The sequence below is a fragment of the Babylonia areolata genome, chromosome 22, assembly GCF_041734735.1.
Source record: "Babylonia areolata isolate BAREFJ2019XMU chromosome 22, ASM4173473v1, whole genome shotgun sequence".
NCBI classification, from domain to species: Eukaryota; Metazoa; Mollusca; class Gastropoda; order Neogastropoda; family Buccinidae; genus Babylonia; species Babylonia areolata.
The window spans coordinates 25719675-25743242 of NC_134897.1; the positions used below are offsets into that span (position 1 = coordinate 25719675).

General features: G+C 40.2%; 1 protein-coding gene across 9 annotated transcripts in view; it reads right to left on the reverse strand.

The window, feature by feature from the left end:
- LOC143297348 (leucine-rich repeat-containing protein 49-like) overlaps window positions 1–23568 on the reverse strand; it is a 56298-nt gene that overhangs the window by 29467 nt on the left and 3263 nt on the right. For 3 of the 9 annotated variants that reach the window (XM_076609647.1, XM_076609648.1, XM_076609645.1), the window contains exons 3-10: window positions 22827–22850; window positions 19335–19461; window positions 14432–14488; window positions 10196–10378; window positions 8965–9070; window positions 6536–6739; window positions 3490–3556; window positions 963–1106 (exon numbers count right to left, since the gene is read on the reverse strand). In XM_076609647.1, the coding sequence (XP_076465762.1) occupies window positions 963–1106; window positions 3490–3556; window positions 6536–6739; window positions 8965–9070; window positions 10196–10378; window positions 14432–14488; window positions 19335–19461; window positions 22827–22850 (912 nt within the window). Of the gene's footprint in view, window positions 1–962; window positions 1107–3489; window positions 3557–6535; window positions 6740–8964; window positions 9071–10195; window positions 10379–14431; window positions 14489–16343; window positions 16362–19334; window positions 19462–22494; window positions 22574–22826; window positions 22851–23568 lie in introns of all 9 variants that reach the window. The other 6 variants (XM_076609654.1, XM_076609653.1, XM_076609650.1 and 3 more) reach the window with 4 other exon arrangements.

The following is a 23568-nucleotide window of genomic DNA, read 5'->3' on the forward strand; positions in this document are numbered from 1 at the left end:
TGTTTTTGTTTTTTTTTTACAAAACATAACAATAATCATAATATTTATCATCATCATCATAATCATAACAATAAAAATTACAATATGTAGCACTTTCAAACTTCTCAAAGCACTTAAAAATAACATGTCAGTCACACACAAAACATACAAGAAAGCACACACACTTTCCTTGGACTGATCCATATTCCTGAAACATCTGCGCTACAAAACAAAAAGATATATATATATATGTGTGTGTGTGTGTGTGTGTGTGTGTGTGTGTGTATGTCTGTCTGTGTGTGTGTGTGTGTGTGTGTGTGTGTCTGTCTCTCTGTCTGTCTCTGTCTGTCTGTATGTATGTACACACACACATGTACACATATATATCCATATAAAAGGCAGATGCTTAACCTAGCACTGGATCCCTGCCTGAGCTTCCTCAGTTTGACCCCCTCACACCTGAAGGTTTGAAGGTGGAGATTTTTCCCATCTCCCAGGTCAAAATATGTGTAGACCTGCTAGTTCCTGAATCCCCTTCCCCAAGCATAAGATCAAAAACGCACGTTGCAGATCCTGTAATCCATGTCAACATTTGGTGGGTTATGAAAATAAGAACATACTCAGCATGCACACCCCTGAAAACAGAGTATGGCTGCCTATATGGCAGGGTAAATAAACAAAATGGGGTCATGCATGTAAAATGCGACATGTCTGTGTGAGTGTCTGTGAATGTGTGACTGAAACCTGACTGAATGACACAGGAAATAAACATTATGAGCTCCCAGTGGCAGCTGTCAGTCAAATGTACCCAGTCAGGTAGCCTGTTGTTCAAATAACTCTGTGTTTGTAAAGCGCTTAGTGCTCGGTCTCTGACCAATAACACACACTATACAAGTATCCATATCACATCATAAACCCAACTCACCAATCACCAACGAAAGGAAAGGAAGAGACAGGCACCCTGTGTCATAAACACCACGTACCACGGTGCGGATTTTGTTTCGCCGCAGGTTGAGTTCGGCCAGAGCATCGATGCCGGTCAGGTTGTCCACGGTGGTGATGTGGTTCCCGGCCAAGTTCAGCACTCGCAGCTCTGTCAGGTGCTTGAGGTTCTCGATGCTGCTGATCTGAATCACCGTAAACCAGACCTTGCGTAATCATCTCCGTATCAATTACAACAAAAACAGCAACAACAAGAACTGTCAGGTGTTTCAGGTCTTCTATCCTGGCTGATCTGATTCACTGTAAATCATAAAGGTTATAATCATCACTGTTATAATTATGACAACAGCAACAGCAGCAGCATTTATAATCATCACCACTGCAATTATGATAATAACAACAACAGCAACAACAATAACTGTCAGGTGCTTCAGGCTCAATAAGCTGCTGATGTGAGTCATCTTAAATCATACCTGATATAATCATCATCATTACGGTCATAACAGCAGCAGCAGCAGCAGCAACAGCTACAGACTGTTAGGTGCTTCAGGTTCTCTAAGCTGCTGGTCTGAATCACCATAAATCATGCAAGTTATAATCCTCACCACTGCAATTATAACAACAGCAGCAACAGCTACAGACTGTCAGATGCTTCAAGTTCTCTATGCTGCTGGTGGTGAAACATCATAAACCATAACTGCTATAATCATCACCAATACAATTATAATAACAACAACAGCAACATCAACCACTGTCAGGTGCTTCTGGTTCTCTGTGCAGCTGATCTGAGTCACTGTAACTCATATCTGGTGTAATCATCACCATTACAATAACAACAGCAGCAGCAGCAGCAGCAGTAGCAACTGCATCAGGTGCTTCGGGTTCTCCTTGCAGCTGGTGATGAATCATTGTATATCTTCCCTGTTATAACCATCACCGTTAGGATTATAATAGCAACAATAACAACAACTGTCTGGTGCTCCAGGCTGTCAAAACACTGTTGATCCCAAATAGGAAATTTTCTTTCTAAAATTACCTTTAAGTAACATACTTACCATGACCCACTAGTGCAGACTCCAGCAGGGGTCTGACATTCCTGTCCTGTGCAAACTACTACCCGCCTATGCGGAGAAAACGAAAGTAGCTACGGCTGATAACCTCCCTCAGTAGGTTACTTCGCCTGTGTAGTGCTTCAGGTTCTCTATGCTGCTTCTCTGAATCATCATAAGCCATACAGGTTATACTCATCACCGTTACAATCATAACAACAACAACAACAGCTGCAACAAGAACTATCAGGTTATCAAAATTAATCATAAACAATACAAGTCATAATCATTATAATCATAATTATAACAACAACAGCAGCAGCAGCAACAAGAACTATCAGGTGATCTAAATCAATCATAAACAATACAAGTCATAATCACTACAATTATAACAACAGCATCATCTGTCAGGTGCTTAACGTTCTCTATGCTGCTGATCTGAATCGCCAAAAATCATACAGCTTATAATCATCACCATTACAGTTATGATAATAACAGCAGCAGCACCAGCAACTAATAATAATAATAATAATGGTATTTATATAGCGCTGGATCTTGTGCAGAGACAAATCAAAGCGCTTTCGCACCAGTCATTCACACGCATGCATAACTCTAATACTGTAGAAACTAAAGACAAGGAAGGGCAGGCAAGGGAGGCTATTTTGGGAAGAGGTGGGTTTTAAGGCCAGACTTGAAAGAGCTGAGTGTGGAGACTTGACGAAGCGAAAAAGGAAGTTCATTCCAATCGCAAGGTCCAGAAACAGAGAAAGAACGGCGGCCAATAGTCGAGTGTTTGAATCTGGGTATGCGTAAACAGAGTGGATCCGAGGCCGATCGTAGTGAGCGAGATGGAGTGTAGAGGTGAAGGCAGCCGCAGAGATAGGAAGGGGCAGTTTTGTGAATGCATCTATAACATAGACTGCTGATCTTGTACTTTATTCGGTGTGAGACAGGGAGCCAGTGGAGATGTTGCAAAAGAGGAGTGATGTGCTCAGATCTTTTCTTTCTGAGGACAAGTTGGGCAGCAGAGTTTTGTATGCGCTGAAGGGGCTGAATGGATGAAGCAGGCAGACCAGACAATAAAGAGTTACAGTAGTCAAGGCGAGAGAGAATGAGAGAAAGGACAAGTCTAGATGTTGCGTCAGTGGATAGATACTTCCGGACGGCACTGATGCGTCGCAGCTGACAGTAGCAGGACTGACATGTCTGACTGATAAATTTTTGCATGGACAGTGTATTGTCAAGGACAACACCGAGGTTCCTGACTGACGTGGAAAGGTGCTTCAGGTTTTCTACACTGCCAATTTGAATCAGTCATAAACAATAAATATCATAATCAAGATAAGTTCCATCTTTCAATTCTTCTAGATGAGAGCTATGCACAAGTGTCAATGGCTCTGATCTGATTCAAGACAAAATTCAGTGCAAATTTTTTTTTTGTTATCATTCCTAGGAAAAGAAATGTGACAGCATGGTCATATGACCCCTGACCCATATCCATTGTGTGACCTTGACTGACCTGATTGCCATGCAGGTCAAGGACATCCAGCTTCACCAAAGCATCCAGGTTCTCTATCTTCTTGATCCTGGACAGTGGAACACACATACATCAATAAACCTTTATGAAGCAACACTGCTGGAAAAATGTGAAGTGAAGCACACACGTACAAGAAAGCAAGCAAGCACACACACACAAAAACACACACACACACACACACACACACACACACACGCACACACACACACACACATGCACACACACACACTAGAGAACTTTTGAATTATTTATTAGTATTATCATTATCATCATTACAAAAATTATTATTATTATCACTATAGTTCTTCTGCTTTTGTGAGATGCAGCTACCACATTCACTTGTATGCAAGAGTGGACTTCTACGTGTATGACTATTTTTACCCCACCATGTAGGCAGCCATACTTTGGTTTTGGCTGGATATGTTCTTGTTTCCATAACCCACCAAACACTGACATTGAATACAAAATCTTTAATGTGAGTGTTTTATCTTCTGCATGCATATACAAATGAAAGGGGTTGAGGCACTAACAGGTCTGCACATGCTGACCTGGGAGATCAGCAAAATATCCGACGGGCACAACAGCCGAGTGGTTAAAACATTGGACTGTCAATCTGAGGGTCCCGAGTTCGAATCACGGTGACAACGCCTGGTGGGTAAAGGGTGGAGATTTTTATGATCTCCCAGGTCAACATATGTGCAGACCTGCTAGTGCCTGAACCCCCTTCATGTGTATATGCAAGCAGAAGATCAAATACGCACGTTAAAGATCCTGTAATCCATGTCAGCGTTCGGTGGGTTATGGAAACAAGAACATACCCAGCATGCACACCCCTGAAAACAGAGTATGGCTGCCTACATGGCGGGGTAAAAACGGTCATACACGTAAAAGCCCACTTGTGTACATACGAGTGAACGCAGAAGAAGAAGAAGAAGAAGCAAAATATCCACACTTAATTCACCAGGTGTGCCGAAACCTGGGATCGAACTCAAGAAACTTGGGGGAGAATCCATCACTGCAACCACTCTGCCACCTGGCCCCGTCGTGAATATCATCCATACAAACTTGACTTTATCATTATAGTCCTAGCCATAATGATCATCATCCTTGCAGAAACAGATTTAATCCAAGCTCCAACCATTCAGCCGTGGCACCTGTCACTGATATCATCCATACATACTGACTTCATTATCATAATCATAACTATAATTATTATCATCATTACAGAAACTGACTGTATAATAATAATAATCATAATAATAATAACTTTTTTTTTCGTTAGTGGGCTGAGACTCTCATGTTCACTCATAAATACGAGTGCGCTTTTACATGTATGACTGTTTTAACCCCCTGCCATGTCGGCAGTCATACGCTGTTTTCTGAAGAACAATACTAACAGCAACAACAAAACAACAACAACAACAGTGATAACACTCATCATCATCGTCATCACCATCACAGAAACTGACCTGTTCTTGCCCAGCATGAAGACAATACTAACAACAACAACAACAACAACAACAGTCATCAACATTGTCATCACCATCACAGAAACCGACCTGTTCTTCCCCAGCTTGACAACAATACCAACAACAGCAACAAAAACAACAGTGATAACACTCGTTATCATCATTATCACTATCACAGAAACCAACCTGTTCTTGTCCAGTATGTGGACAGTACTAACAACAACAGTCATCAACATTGTCATCACTATCACAGAAACCGAACTGTTCTTGTCCAGCATGAGGACAATACTAACAACAACAACAACAGTGATAACACTCGTCATCATCACCATCACCATCACAGAAACCAACCTGTTCTTGTCCAGCATGTGGACAATAATAAGAACAAGAACAACAACAACAGTCATCAACATCATCATCACCATCACAGAAACCGACCTGTTCTTGTCCAGCATGAGGACAATACTAACAACAACAACAACAGTCATCACCATCATCAGCATCACAGAAACCAACCTGTTCTTGTCCAGCATGAGGACAATACTAACAGCAACAAAACAACAACAACAGTGATAACACTCATCATCATCATCATCACCATCACAGAAACTGACCTGTTCTTGTCCAGCATGAGGACAATACTAACAACAACAACAACAACAGTGATAACACTCATCATCATCACCATCACAGAAACCGACCTGTTCTTGCCAAGCTTGACAACAATACCAACAACAGCAACAAAAACAACAGTCATGATCATCGTCATCACCATCACAGAAACCAAACTGTTCTTGTCCAGCATGAGGACAATACTAACAACAACAACAACAGTGATAACACTCGTCATCATCACCATCACAGAAACCGACCTGTTCTTGCCAAGCATGAGGACAATACTAACAACAACAACAGCAACAACAGTCATGATCATCGTCATCACCATCAGAGAAACCAACCTGTTCTTGTCCAGCATGAGGACAATAATAATAACAACAACAACAACAACAACAACAACAACAGTCATCATCATCGTCATCACCATCACAGAAACCAACCTGTTCTTGTCCAGCATGTGGACAATAATAACAACAACAACAACAACAACAACAGTCATCATCATCATCATCACCATCACAGAAACCAACCTGTTCTTGTCCAGCATGACGACAATAATAACAGCAACAACAACAACAGTCATCAACATCGTCATCACCATCACAAAAACCGACCTGTTCTTGTCCAGCATGACAACAATACTAACAACAACAACAACAGTCATGATCATCGTCATCACCATCACAGAAACCGACCTGTTCTTGTCCAGCATGACAACAATACTAACAACAACAACAACAGTCATGATCATCGTCATCACCATCACAGAAACCGACCTGTTCTTGTCCAGCATGACAACAATACTAACAACAACAACAACAACAGTCATGATCATCGTCATCACCATCACAGAAACCGACCTGTTCTTGCCCAGCATGACGACAATACTAACAACAACAACAACAGTCATCATAACCGTCATCACCATCACAGAAACCGACCTGTTCTTGCCCAGCATAAGGACGCGGAGGGAGCGGAGGAAGGACAGCCCATCCACCTGCTCTATCTGGTTGTCGTAGAGGTCGAGGAAGATGAGGCGGCGCAGGGAGGTGAGGTGCTGGATGCGGGTGATGGTGTTGTGCTGGTAGTTCAGCAGCCGCAGCTGGTCCTCCCCCTCCAGGATCGGACACACCGTCAGCTTCCGTCTGTCCGGGGACAAGAGTAGTGTCTGTACACCTAGTTACCACTGTATCGACTAAGTGCTGTAGACAAGTGTAGTGTCTGTACACCTAGTTACCAATGTATTGACTAAGGGCTGTAGACAAGTGTAGTGTCTGTACACCTAGTTACCTCTGTATCGACTAAGTGCCGTAGACAAGTGTAGTGTCTGTACACCTAGTTACCAATGTATTGACTAAGGGCTGTAGACAAGCGTAGTGTCTGTACACCTAGTTACCTCTGTATCAACTAAGGGCCATAGACAAGACTAGTGTTTGTACACCTAGTTACCACTGTATCGACTAAGCGCCGTAGACAAGAGTAGTGTTTGTACACCTAGTTACCACTGTATCGACTAAGTGCCGTAGACAAGTGCAGTGTCTGTATACCTAGTTACGACTGCATCGACTAAGATGCAGATATTCCAAGGGTCATTACTCCTCCTTCTTCTTCTACGTTCATGGGCTGTAACCCCCACGTTTACTTGTATGTACATGAGTGGACTTTTACAAGTATGACTGTTTTTACCCCACCAAATAGGCAGCCATGAGGAGGACATTACTCCAATAGGTAGCCTTGTTCTTACCACCTTACTGTTTGGCATAGCAAACCCGGTTGAAGGCTGATAGAGATTCCGCACGTCGTCTTAAAAGTTGCTTCAAGCATTCTCATGCTGACACTCAAGACTATGAAATAGTACATGGTCGCAGCGGGAACAAGAACCCAGAAGAATGGCTGGCAAGTGCCAATCACATGCTGCCAAAACCATTCGATGGGACAGCTTCAAACTGGAAGGTATGGTCTCAATGTTTTGATGGTTACTCCCAAGCAACTCAGCTTTCCCAAAAGGACAGACAGGAACAAGTATCTGTTTTTCTCTGTGCCATGTGGGATCAAGTGGATGATTTACTGAATGTGGTACAAATCGGTGAATCAAAAGCCACTTACAAAGAAATAAAAACGAAATTCATCAACGCTTTGGTGCCAGAAAGAATAAGACTATAGTTGAGAGAGAGCAAGATTTAACCAGAGAAAACAAACGATCAGGAGAATCGGTTGACAGCTTTATTCCAAACCCACAAAATGAAATGAAATTATGGTGCTTAGAGCCTCGCCGACCACTAAGGCCATCTCAAGCCTATCGCCACGTTAATAACTACTACAAGGGTAAAAAAAACCAAACAATTAAAACGAGTCACCACTTCAAACTTTCCACTCCAAAGTTTAAAAAAAAACTTCCACAGTTTAAAACCTTCAAATCTGGTTAAAAATGTTCACTTCTTTTAAGAAGTCCATCAGCGCCCATGGAGGGACATCACGAAACAAGGTCTTCAAAGAAACCGCCGTGTAATGTCTGTGTCTAACGTCATGCAGATCCCAACAGTCAAGGAGCACGTGTTTCACGGTGAGAGGCTCATCACATCCAAACCCACAAGGAAAAGCTGCACACTGTGAGTATGGAGTCCTGAAAGAAGAACTGAAAAAAGACGAAGGGGTGGATGGGCCGAAACTACTCACAACGACGATTTTCAACAGTTCTAGATACTGTTCAAATTGTTTGTGGGGACTGGGTGAAGGCTGAAAAAAGCAGGTTAGAATAAACTAAAAAGAACACAACAAACAAAGGTCACACACAAAACACTGAGTGGTACCTGTCCAGGTTAACAAAGGTCACACACAAAACACTGAGCGGTACCTGTCCAGGTTAACAAACAAAGGTCACACACAAAACACTGAGCGGTACCTGTCCAGGTTAACAAACAAAGGTCACACACAAAACACTGAGTGGTACCTGTCCAGGTTAACAAACAAAGGTCACACACAAAACACTGAGTGGTACCTGTCCAGGTTAACAAACAAAGGTCACACACAAAACACTGAGTGGTACCTGTCCAGGTTAACAAAGGTCACACACAAAACACTGAGTGGTACCTGTCCAGGTTAACAAAGGTCACACACAAAACACTGAGCGGTACCTGTCCAGGTTAACAAAGGTCACACACAAAACACTGAGCGGTACCTGTCCAGGTTAACAAACAAAGGTGACACACAAAACACTGAGTGGTACCTGTCCAGGTTAACAAACAAAGGTGACACACAAAACACTGAGTGGTACCTGTCCAGGTTAACAAACAAAGGTGACACACAAAACACTGAGTGGTACCTGTCCAGGTTAACAAACAAAGGTGACACACAAAACACTGAGCGGTACCTGTCCAGGTTGAGCCTGTCAGGGTTGGCAGCCCGTTCCTCTGGAGTTCTGTACACCACGGGGATGCCTGGAGCTGTGGGACTCTCCGCAAATATCACCCTGTCTCCTGCACATCACAACACAATGCTATATCACCCTGTCTCCTGCACATCACAACACAATGCTATATCACCCTGTCTCCTGCACATCACAGCACAATGCTATATCACCCTGTCTCCTGCATGTCACAACACAATGCTATATCACCCTGTCTCCTGCACATCACAACACAATGCTATATCACCCTGTCTCCTATACAACACAACACAATGCTATATCACCGTCTCCTGTACAACACAACACAATGCTATATCACCCTGTCTCCTGTACAACACAACACAGCACAATGCTATATCACCCTGTCTCCTGATACAATACAACACAATGCTATATCACCCTGCCTCCTGTACAACACAACACAATGATATATCACCCTGTCTCCTGATACAACACAATACTATATCACCCTGTCTCCTGTACAACACAACACAATGCTCTATCACCCTGTCTCCTGCACATCACAACACAACACAATGCTATATCACCCTGTCTCCTGTACAGCACAACACAATGCTATATTCCCCTGTCTCCTGTACAGCACAACACAATGCTATATCACCCTGTCTCCTGTACAGCACAACACAATGCTATATCACCCTGTCTCCTGTACAACACAACACAATGCTATATCACCCTGTCTCCTGTACAGCACAACACAATGCTATATCACCCTGTCTCCTGTACAACACAACACAATGCTATATCACCCTGTCTCCTGATACAACACAGCACAGCACAATGCTATATCACCCTGTCTCCTGATACAACACAGCACAACACAATGCTATATCACCCTGTCTCCTGATACAACACAGCACAACACAATGCTATATCACCCTGTCTCCTGATACAACACAGCACAACACAATGCTATATCAACCTGTCTCCTGTACAACACAACACAATGCTATATCACCCTGTATCCTGTACAACACAACATTATGCTATATCTAGAACCATAGCTGTCTATTGTTATTTTAAAACACACACACACACACACACACACACACACATGACACTCACACACACAATACAAAAAATACAACACACAAAAAAACAACCAAAAAACAATGTTCAACAAAACGCAACACAACAAGCAACTATCGTCCCACCACACAGGTTTCCATGTCACCTGGCAAATACGCTGTCGCTTTGGGGTTCTTCTGAGCGCTTCGCGACTCACGACTCTGCGCTCCCTCCTCCCCGTCCCCTGCTGAAGGGTCAAGGCCAGACGCAGGGTCATGCAAACCGGCAGCAGGGGCCATAACCGCCGTCTTCTTGCCTGGTCCACTACGGCAGTGGATGGGCAGCTTTTCTGTAGTGAAGAACATTTTACAGGAAAAAGATATTATATATATATATCTGTGTGTATGTGTGTGTGTGTGTGTGTTCGTGTGTTTTTCTGGTTCTGTTTCCTTTTTGAGAATGCTAGTGTAGAAATAAGTACTCTCTCTCTCTCTCTCTCTCTCTCTCTCTCTCTCTCTCTCTCTCACACACACACACACACACACACACACACACACACACACACACACACAAACACACACACACACAAACTCTAAAACACACGTACAAGCACATCAACATGCACAAGAATGCATAAGCATATATATATATATATATATATATATATATATATATATATATATATATATATATATATATATATATAACAAGCACTAAGAAATTAATCAAGCTGGGATGAATCAATAATTCACACTCTTTTTTAAAGAGCTGACTAAAAAAAAAAAATACATGTATGATTATCTAGCATCAAAGAAATAAGGTAGATCCAGCATCTTCTTTGACCAAACATGTATGGATTGACTGCAGTCAGTATGTCACCTTTAACTTCCTGGTCGGTCTTTTTGAGTCATATGTGCATATTTTGGCTTGTATGTGGGTGAGGCAGCACTTTTAAAAATGCATGCTTCGGTATATGAAAAGCATCATGAATACTTTTCTAAATTCATAGGCATAAACAGAAGCAACTTGCCTCTCTATCAGTAATTCAACAGAAAGCAGATGTGCAAAAGTCGTTGAAAATACATTGCACAAGTCATTTAAAACCTGACCATTAAACACAGGCAGTCTTCATATGTGTGTGGAATGAGAGAGAGAGAGGGGGGGAGAGGGAGGGAGAGAGAGAGAGAGAGAGAATTGCAAACTTGTCCAAACATGCATCAACGAAATGTGCAAACACAACATGAAACAGTAGTTTGATCCTTTTGCCTCTTTCGGTAAAATGGAGGATGACAAATAACTGAATCAGGAAAGATACACCACACACACACACACACACACACACACACATACACACACTAATACACTCACTCATACACAAACTCATATGCGCCCACACACACACACACACACACACACACACACACAACACACATAATAATGCACCAGTAAACACGTGCACACAAGCACATGTACATGACACACGAACACACACACACACACACACACACCACACCACACCACACAGACGCACACAACAGGCACTTTCTCACACACACACCCATCTGTTTCTCAGTATAAAAAACATAACCAACACTCAGTGATGTCATGAATCAAAGAACAGCGTGATGTGACACAGTCCAAGGTTCAACACTTCTTCACTCACTCAACTTCCACCACAATGCTTTCATTATCAACCCCTTGACTTGCTGCTGACAAATATGACGGGTGCAATAGCCGAATGGTTAAAGCGCTGGACTTTCAATCTGAGGGTCCTGGGTTCGAATCTCGGTGCACCTGGTGGGTAAAGGGTGGAGATTTTTCCGATTTCCCAGGTCAACATATGTGCAGACCTGCTAGTGCCTGAACCCCAATCGTGTGTATGCGCACGCAGAAGATCAAATACGCACGTTAAAGATCCTGTAATCCATGTCAGCATCCGGTGGGTTATGGAAACAAGAATATACCCAGCATGCACACCCCCGAAAACGGAGTATGGCTGCCTACATGGCGGGGTAAATAAATAAAAGAAAACGGTCATACACGTAAAATGTTACATGTCTGTCTGTGTGCGTCTGAAATCTGAGTGAATGACAGAGGAAACAAATGATGAGCGCCCAGTGGCAGCTGTCAGTCAGCTCTACCCAGGTAGGCAGCCTGTGGTGCAAATGTCCCCGTGTATGTAAAGTGCTTAGAGCTTGGTCTCTGACTGAGGATAGGTGCTATATAAGTATCCACAACAATCAAAATATGCTCGTCAGTGAAGGGACATCACCTCTCTGAGATAATACTGAGACTACAGGTGAGGACATCTGTCACCTTTCTTTATGTGGACTTTGATCAGAAAAAAAATCAACTACACCATTGGAAAGAACTCCAATGGTAGAAGCTGTAGTTCTCTTCTTCTTCATTCGTGGGCTGCAACTCCCATGTTCACCCGTATGTACACGAGTGGGCTTTTACATGTATGACTGTTTTTACCCTGCCATGGAGGCAGCCATACTCTGTTTCGGGGGGTGTGCATGCTGGGTATGTTCCTGTTTCCATGACCCACCAAACGCTGAAGTGGATTACAGGATTTTCAATGTGCCTATTTGATCTTCTGTTTGCGAATACCCATGAAGGGGGTTCAAGCACAAGCCGGTCTGCACATATGCTGACCTGGGAGATGGGAAAAATCTCCATTCTTTACCCACCAGGCGCCGTAATCCAGATTCAAACCCAGGACCTTCAGATAGAAAGCGCTTCAACCACTCAGCTATTGTGCCCATCGGAGCTGTAGTTCAAACTGATGCCACGCTGATACTTGAACAATGTTCGGCAGGCAAGGGGTTAAAGCATCTTCCATATCACAATAACATTCACACCATGTTGAGGCTGACTTTGACCACAACACACACTGTTCCTCACATTCACAGCAGGCAGTGTGCCTCATGTTTATACCATTAGAAGACTGGGACCCGCCTGATCCCCCCAAAAGAAAAAGGTTTTATAAACGCAACAAATAACATGGATTTCTCCTTTACTTTTCATTTTTTCCATTTCTTAATCAGACACAGACGAAAATGGCAGTTTATACTCAGCTCAGCACTAAGAAAAACCAAACAAGCAAGCAGGATTAGTGAAACTTTAGTTATACACAAAGCAGAAGAACCAGTACTGTAAATAAGCAGACAAATGATGACTGGCACACCAGCAGAGCTTCAGTGACGCCTGTGAACTAAGTACACACAGGCACACAGTGTGACTCTTCAGATGATGGACCCATCCTGTGTGTGGAATTCTTGCAACTGGAAGTTGTTTTACAAAAGTGAAATACAATATACAATACAGTGCAGTACAATACAATAAATCATTATTCATCCAATTTGAAACTGTTTGTGTGCATGCACACACGCGCACTCACACACACACACACACACAGACAAGCATGCACTCACACATGCGCACACACACACATTTATGTGCACACACACATGCATGCAAACACACACAAACACCACAACACAAATCACCATAACATTTCAAAGTTAACAGAGTGATTATTTGTGCTTTTTTCTCAGATCTGTATCGTATTTCAAAAACTTCTACAACACTGAAGCAGTGAGGTGAAATACCACCAGAATCAGAATCCCCCCCCCCAAAAAAAATCTAACATTTTCCAGGAAAAACATATACCTAGCACTGGAAATTTTGCTGACACCGATTCTAAAACACTAACATATCAAAAGTGCATGAGGAAAAGACACATACATGCTTTGTGCTAGAAAATCTGCAAACACTGATCTAGAACACTAATAAATTAGAAATCTGGAAGGAAAAAAGACGCACAGGCTTAGCACTGGAAATTTTGCAAGCAATGATCAAGAACAAACTGCTTTCAATTCAGACACACCAAAGCATAAAAGCACTGGCACTACAGTTTGTAAAAGTAAACTAAAATGCATTGAAAAGTGTACTCTATGCTCAAGTGCTGCACAAAGTGTACTCTATGCTCAAGTGCTGCACAAAGTGTACTCTATGCTCAAGTGCTGCACAATTCTTTGTTAATATTAATTTCATTCAGGCATGTAAAAAAAAAAATAATAATAAAAAAAGTCGGAATACTTAGTATTGGAAATTTTGCTAACATTGATCAAGAACAAATTGCTTTAAATTCAGCCACACTGAAGCAAAAAGCACTTGCCCTATTGTTCACATAAACAAGTATTAGAAAGATTCACATATGGCCATGTGCTCTATAAAACTCTATTTATTGAGAGAGATATGTGAAAAAAAAGAAAGAAAAAAAGAGGTTCCAAAACAGCAGCAGCAATGGTACTAGCGACTACAAATAGCTCCATTTTCAAACAAATATCAGTCAGAATGATGAAGACTATTCAGAAAATGTCAAGGAACCAGTTACTTTGATTTGAGTTTGACTGATTATCAAGGAAGTCAAATGTGACCCGATGCAAGGTGCCTGCAAAAAAATAAACACAAACACACGTCCATTGACTTTTTCACAACATTTACACTGTGTTCTCTGCATAGGTCTCTATGCTACAGCTAGGTACACTGACAGTGTTCTTATAAATATAGAATGTACAAAAAGCTGGGGAATTTTGTGTATCTTTTTAAATCTAACCATCCTTAAACTTGCATACATACATGCATTCATAATGCATAGACACACACATGCACACATGCATACATACATACATACATACAGACAGACAGACAGACAGCCAAGCAGGCAGATATATAAAAACACACAGACATACTGTATTGTAGTGTGCTGCACAAACTTTATTTTTATGCAAACACACACACACACACACACACACACACACACACACACACACACACACACACAAACACACATACACACACTCATACACATTCATACACAAACACACTTACATGTATACATACACAGACATACATAATTCATACTCCCATACATGTATACACATTCAAATTCAAAATTCTCTATCATGGACACTGGTAATGATTTCTTTATTTTTGGTGATTCATAAAGCACTGAGTTAAATTTCTTGCAGCAGCAAGACAGATTTTATTCCTCCCACAGAATTAACACCAGAAGTAGGGTGGCCTTCACTCACAGCATAATGTTAATGTGCATTGGAGACTCCCTCTCTTTTTGCACTTTCCAAAAATGACTGAGGAATAGATTTATAATCTAGCTGTTAAGTTTTCATTTATTTATGCTGTCATTTGAGTACACATGTACAGAACATATGGGCAGTTGTGTGTGTGTGTGTGTGTGTGTGTGTGTGTGTGTGTGTGTAATAAATTGCTCTGCTATGCATGCATGTATCTGTATTTTTGTTTGTATGCGTACTGACATTCAATGCACTGTTCACCAACAGTCACTGTTTATCTTTGCAGCATGTTCAGTTTCACCCCCAAAAACTTCCATAGCAAGGTGCCTTTAATCATCCAAAGTCCGAGTCTCTCTCTCTCTCTCTCTCTCTCTCTCTCTCTCACACACACACACACACACTCAGCAGCAGAGATATGTTGCGATGTACATATTCTATGTGTTCAAGAGAAGGGAAGAACTTGAAGCAGGATTTTAAGTGTGGACAAATAACCCTTATTTTCATTTCACCAAAATTTAATTTGTGTTTAAACTTCTGGTATTATTTCATTTATTTACTCATTGTCTTTTTTTCTTTTTGCGATCATGTGTGTGCATGTGCCCCTCTAATGTTTACAGGCCGGAGGTCTAACATTAAATTCTTTGAGCCCTTTGAGTCTCAGCAGCAGAGAGACAAAACCTAACACAGACATTACACTTTTTTTTTTTTTTAAAGAAGATGAGAACATAAAGGAGAGAGGAGAGAGAGGAGAGAGAGGGGAAAGTGGGAGAGGGGGGAGGAAACAGATTACAGAGGCATGGAAAGAGAGGGAAGGGGGTAACAGGTGGGTAATAAAAATACATATATATACATAAATAATTATAGATATTAATGAAATGGAACAAGATCCAAGTTTGTGAATTCACGACTACAGTAGTCTAAGCGAAAACAGCATCACACCCTCTCATTAACAAAACTTCATCAAAGTCAGTGGACAAAACTCATGGCTTTAGTGCTACATCAATTTTTGTGTGGGTGGGTGATCAACAACACACAAATCTCAACCTACACACAGCACATCAACATCCAAGCCCACTGGCATTTTGATGCTGTTGTTAAGAGGTGAAGATTATTTGGGGTCTTTTTTTTGGAGGGGGCGAGGGTGTGTGTGGGGGGGTTATTCAATGACTTCTCACAAAACAGAAAGGCAACACTCACAATCTTACTACTCACCAAATGCTTCATTGCGAGCTACCCATGCGAAAATTAACAGCAATAATTTGTCAAATAACATACATTGATGATGAGGGTGTTTTCATGAATGTTTTTCATACTATAGTGCCAAGAGGTTTTGTAGCTTAACTGTTCTTTAAAGAACCTTTATTATTCTTCATGTTTCTCACTCTTTACACAGTACACCTTTGGTACAAAAGGAGTTGTACAGTAATCAGAATTGGTCCTCATGATACATGATAAATAAGTAGCGTGGAAAAAAAGATCTGCAGGCTTCTGTTTAACCCTCCTTAATAAAGATATCTGACATAATTTTTTTTTGGCAGAACTATCGAAATTTTTTGCAGAACTATAGATAATTTCTGTAGATGATTTAAAAAACAAATATAATAATGACAACAATACTGACAATGATGATGATGAAAAATCAGGCATCAACTATACATAATTACCATTGAAAGACGGTGTGTGTGTGCGCGAGCACACACACACACACACACACAATCAGGTCAGTCTGAGACACAAGTCAACAGTGAGTGTGATGTGCATTTGAAAGAGAAGAACTGAGAGAGAGAAGACAGTACAAGAAATATCAATCATTACAGAGTGTAACAGGTAAGCAAGTATGCACACTCCCTTTTGCTTCCAGGCCTCAAAAATGAAGAAAAAAAAGAGAGAGAGAGAGAAAAGAAAGAAAGAACCCTCCCCCCCATCCCTCTCCCACCCTCAAAAAAAGAAAAGAAAAAAGAAGGAAAAAAGGAAATTCAGAGAAGAAGAAAAGAGATACAAACAGAGAGAAAGAAGGGGAGACAAAGAAAGAAAGAGGGAGAAAGAGAGAGAGACAGACAGACAGACAGACAAGAGACAGAGAGACATCAATTCAAAGTGTCCCAGAACTCTGAACCACAGTATAAAAAATAAAAATAAAAAAAATAAAAATCCAATACAACCCTGCCCACACAGCCACAATGGCACCTGACAACAAACACCTCCCTCTTCTGAGATGAGAATCACCACAAACAAAATGTTAAGAATTACAAAAATAAAACAGAAAGTTTCCCACAGGGTAACAACACAAAATGTGACCAGACAGAGACAGCATTACCAGAGAAACAAGCTCAAAATTAACAGAGGAGTATACACAGGATTCCAATAGAGGTGACCAAACAAATGTCCATACTTTTTCCCCAGACCTGTTCCAGACCAGGTAGAAAATTTTCCACACCAAACACAATGCCAACCTGAATCAAAATTTTGTCTGTGACAAAGCTGATGATAGAGACTGGTGAAAATCAGTGGTGAAAATCATGGTGAAAAATGCATTTAGCTCTTTGTTGAATGCCACTAGTCCAGAGTTCTATTAACAACGAAGACTTTTCCAGACACTGAAGGCCAAGACTTTTTTTATCAAGACTTTTCCAGACCAGGAAATGATTCACTCGTTTCTTCCAAGACTTTTCCAGACTCCCAAGACTGTGTACAAAAGGAACCTTTACCACAGGAATCAAAGGACAAGGGAATATCACCAAACAAGAGTTTATTGTTGTTGTTGTTTTTAACCTGTAAGGGTAACATCACACAGGACAATATCATCAGACGGAAATGACAATGGTGCATATCGCCAAAGGGAATGTTACCAAAGAGAACATTACAACAGAAAACATTTACATTACCAAAGAAACACCGCCGAACAGAAATCACCAAAGGACAAATGATCACAGGAACATTAACAAAGAGAAGATTATAAAATGAAACATGTGAATTACCAATGAAATACTACCAGAACATCAGTAAAAGACACATTACCATACCAAAATAAAGATGAACAAACAGAATATATATCTGACACGTTTAAAGACAATCTCTACATGTCTTCTACAACTGGCACATCACAAATCAATTCTTGAACTCCTGATGTTCAGCTCTGAATGCTTCAATTCAGATTTATTTATATCATGCTTTAACGTAAAACTTCTTTACATCATGGTTTTTGGGTTTTGTTGTTTGTTTTTTTAATACAGACTACTTCACAGCATGTTGTTTTGTATTTTTTTCAATCCTTCAAATGGGTCAGCTTGTAACATCAATATGCATTCATTTTGATATACTCATAAATATTCAACAGACAGGCAAAAAACACAAAAAAAAATCATATAATGAATAGAAACAGTAAATAATATCATAAATCAATTCCTTCAGCACAGATTACATAAAAAAAAGCAACTCATTCAGGATGTACATATCCTCAAAAAGGAAAAAAAAGAAAAGAAAAGGAAGATTATACAACAAACCAACTTGATCAAGACATTTTCACAGCAACACAAAATGAACACATTATTACTGCTATTTTACTCCAATTCTTTTCATTTCCCTTCAAGGCCTGACTAAGCGATTTGGGTTATGCTGCTGGTCAGGCATCTGCATAGCTGATGTGGTGCAGTTTCAGTTTCAGTTTCAGTAGCTCAAGGAGGCGTCACTGCGTTCGGACAAATCCATATACGCTACACCACATCTGCCAAGCAGATGCCTGACCAGCAGCGTAACCCAACGCGCTTTGTCAGGCCTTGAGAAAAAAAAATAAATAAATAAAATAAATAATTTTAAAAAATAAATTAAATAAATAAATAAATAAATATCTAAAAAATAAAATAAAATAAATAAATAAATAAATTTTAAAAAATAATAATAATAAAAATAAAATAATAATGATAATAATAAAAATAAATAAATAAATTTTTAAAATGATAATAATAATAATAATAAAAAATTAACAAAATTGATGTGGTGCAGCGTATATGAACTTGTCCAAACGCAGCGATGCCTCTTTGAGTAACTGAACTGAACTGAACTGGAACTGAACTGAACTGCCCAGCCTGGCAGACACAGCAGCAGAGAAGATTCTGCCTGCCTGCCAGACTGTGTGGGCATGTCTGCTGGGAAGGGAACACTGGCAGACCGGCAGGCAGGGAGATGAAAGGTGATCACCATTACCTGCAAAGCTGTGGAGCTGGAGGTCGGCGTTGTTGGGCTGTGGCTGGTTGAAGCGCCGCATCGTCTGGTCAGTGGTGTGTGTCGGGCGGAAAACAACAGGTTCCGATACCACAGGAGGACTCGCATTCTGATGGGAAGAAAAATGAAGAAGAATATGAACCACAGTTAATGAAAATAAATAATTTTTTTAAAATACTGATACATAGCACTCTGTCCAGACAACTGATATAGTTCTACTGGGCACTTTGCAAAATATGTTCCACATGACAAATGAGAAAAAATAAAAGTATGATTCATAATTATTAATAATAGATATCTATATAGCACCCAGTCCAGAAAACTGTTCCATCTGCTTTATGAAACACATTGTGTATGACAGATGGAAAAAAAGAACATCAATTATGGTTTTCAGTTTCAATTTCTCATGGAGGTGTCACTGCGTTCGGTCAAGTCCATATACGCCACACCACTTCTGCTAGGCAGATTCTTGACCAGCAGCATAACCCAATGCCCCTAGCCACACCTTGAGCGCATGCATATGTCTTTATGTACCTATCAGAGTGGATTTCTTCTTCAGAATTTTGCCAGGGTAACACTCTCGTTGCCATGGGTTCTTTTTCAGCGCGCCAAATGCATGTTACACAGAGAACATCTGTTTATTGTCTCGTCCAGAAGACTAGATGCTCAGTTCGATTTTCCAGTCTAACCACTTTGCCGCGGCAGCTGGTCCTAATAAAGCATTCCATCCAAAAATATATATTCTACATGGTTTACAGTACACATAATGTTCTATGTGACACATAAAAGAAAGCCTTCATGCAAAACATAACTTTTTTCTTACTTAAGTAATATTTTCACCAAAATTATAACACCAATATATGTTTCCACATTTTCTGCTTTCATGGGTCTGAATTTGCAAGGAGGGAGGGGTGGAGAGAAAGAGATAGACAGACAGGCAGACAGACAGACAGACAGACATAGACAGACAGACAGACAGGGACAGACATAGAGACCAGCCGACAGAGAAGAAACAGAGAGAGCCACAGACAGACAGATCAAGATAGACAAAATGGTTATCTAAACCGTCCAGTTACTAAAAAAAAAAAATTAAGCAACTTAACAAAGACAAATGTTGCTCTCTTACATCATTTATACATAACACACAGACACAGACGCAGACACAGACACACAGACACACACCCAAACAAACAGAATCATCGCCACGGTTCACCAATCACAACACAGTATTAACCACACTCTGGCCCCACCTCCTCTTTCTCCGCACCCATCACCTCTAGTACCATCATGCACAGCAAATCTATAACTACAAATCAAAACATCTCAACACAACATTAAAACCATGCCCTCTCCCAAACACACACTGTATACTTACCATTCACACATTTACCATACTCACCCATTACCAATTATGGTACAATCTTTTTATATTTTCTACTCTATCTATGAACCAGGTATATGCACACAAACCCCCTTTGGTCTAATTTCACACGCTTGTCTTTCACAGTTCCCATGAACATACCACAACAAAAAGCTTACATTCAAATGTGTTATAGTTATGAGAGCAAACCATCCACTATTCAATCCGAGTAGCGTCTTTCACACTAAGGGTGAGATCACTTCATGCTGAGAGCAGTACAGTTTCAGATTACAAGGGAAACCGAAGGTAAAAAAAAACAAAAAACATCTCATATCTGAGCTTTACATTGTGGGAATAAAAGACTATAATACATCACTGTCTGGAACAAACAAATGAACAGTGAGGTCAGCAGTTAACAGCAGTCTGTATGAAGGGTTATAATTCATGGTGAGTATGGTGGCATCCATCATGCTCCGCGGTTTGCAAAAGCACTGACATGCATCACAGAATGGGGGAAATAATTTGTCACTTGTTATTTTGTTTGATAAGCAACTGTACAAGAATCACTTCAAACACAGTGCAGCTTTGACTCAATCAGTCTACATGAATCATCACACACATGGGTCACACTGGGTTCAGTTTTCAGCCTATATACTTACAATGCACAGACACAGGTTAATCTACATTACTGGTACATATCAATCACTCATACACATATCAAACATATCTAGTTGTTGTTTTTTTTCATATATGCACAACATGTAAACCTCTTTAATATATCTCAGTTAATGTTACTCTGAAACAATCAGTGACCACACAACCTGGAGTTAATGAGGTTATAATGAAGTGTTAAGTGATGACTGATTGGCCTTAAGTAACACATGGTGTATTCTATGTTATCTCCCATCACACACATAAATCTATATTTGTGTTTCAAATGATATTTATGTCACTATTGCTATACATTGCTAAACTTCAGCAAAATATAACATCTTCAGTTCAAAAAACAAACTCATTCTTAGTCATGTTTGATAAACTTAAGTATTCAATGCACAAAATTTACAGATGCTAGAATTCAACAGGAGTTATCTAAAAGCAGTAACCAAATCAGAAACACATATCCAACAACATTTATGGAAACTGCAAGCTGTAAATTTCCCTACATCACACAGAATGTTTACCTTTGATGTTTTTTAACACACTGCTACATGACCATAGGTTAAACACAAAAACTGTTAACTCAGGTTTGCTTACTCTCATTATGACACATATCAACACTCTGTACCCCATCAGTGCAGTTGCAACATTTGCAGTTCACGTGGACCAGCCCTACAACAACTGAGTGCACTGTTGTCACCATATGCACAAAATGCACAAAAAAGTCATCAAAAACATGTTCAGTCTCTTGAAAAAACCCTGGCAATGTTCAAACTACTTACAGGCTGAAGCCAACAGATTAAAAGTCGCAAATGAGAATACAACTATTTGAGAAATTGAAACTGAACATGCCCACTGAAGTGTGGAAATATCTGTAACTGGTCCAAGGGAAGCAACTAGGTGTTACGGAAAAATTCGCACTCAAGGTACAAAGTGTTAATCCTCAAAAACAAAATATAATGTTACCTAATTACTATCATTTATTTATGTTACAATCATTGTGGTTAGTTCTATTCCACAGGATATTACCAGCACAATACCAGATGACCCAAACAGAGGGAAAGCGCGCTACAGGAGGAACCAAAGCTAGGGAGCCAAAATGAAACACTGCGTTACTGTCATTACCCTCGAAGACGCCACTTGACGTCTTCTGTCAATCAACGTGCGTAAGCTCTCCCCTAATTGTCAGTTGTCTGCTTTATGTCTGCCATTGGAGGAAAACAAAACACATATCAACATGTCAAATCATCTACACGAACATCATGCAAACGAGTCAACAAGTCCCCAGGAATACCGAGGCAAGGGCGGATTAACTACTTTAAGTATGTGAACATGCATGCTATAAATGTGAAGGTAAAAGAGAGAAAATCATAAACTACTTTAAAATATCTATACATGCCAGAAATGTCAAGACAAAAGACAATCAAAACTGTTAAAAGGAGAAATTTGCTACACACTTTTTGGTTGAAGTATTCCAGTATCTGTCAACACAGTGACGTAAACAACAACACAGCATTCAGTGAATGTGCTGTTTTTTGGGTGTTAGTTTATACAGCTGGCAAAAGTGAAATCAAATATACATACATGTGCTAGACACATGTCTGTGAGGGTATATGCATACATCATAATAGTTGTGATGGAAACAAAGTAAACTGTTCACAAAGGTCAAAAAGAAAAAGAAAAAAAATATCTGAAAATTATGCAAAACTGTCCAAAACAAAGTGACACAAATCATGTTCTCTAAACTTGCAAATTTTCTGCATTGGAATCGTACATTCATACATGTCAGGTATCCAAAAAAGAGATTAGAACATACATGTATATCAACACAATTCAGATTGTCTTTCCACAAAGAGCAGTGCTGGTAATGGCAATCACAGTCAGCAACAGCAAAATGGAGTCACTGATTCGTGAATAAAGAAAATAAAAAACAGAGAAAACATCCAGAAGAGAAAGCATTCCCAGTTCATGTTCTAAAGTAAAAGCTTTTGTCATCTAGTTACTGGTTATCTTAGTGACTAACATGGACTAACTGCTGTTTTTAAAAAGAAAGGGAAAATGATGATGGCAGTCTGTAAAAAATTATGCTTAATAAGCAGATTATACAATGAACTGGAAGCCCCTTTTCTCATGATGCAGCTTATCACTAACAGAAATCAAACCATATAAGAAAAATGAAAATCACAGGTACAGATATGA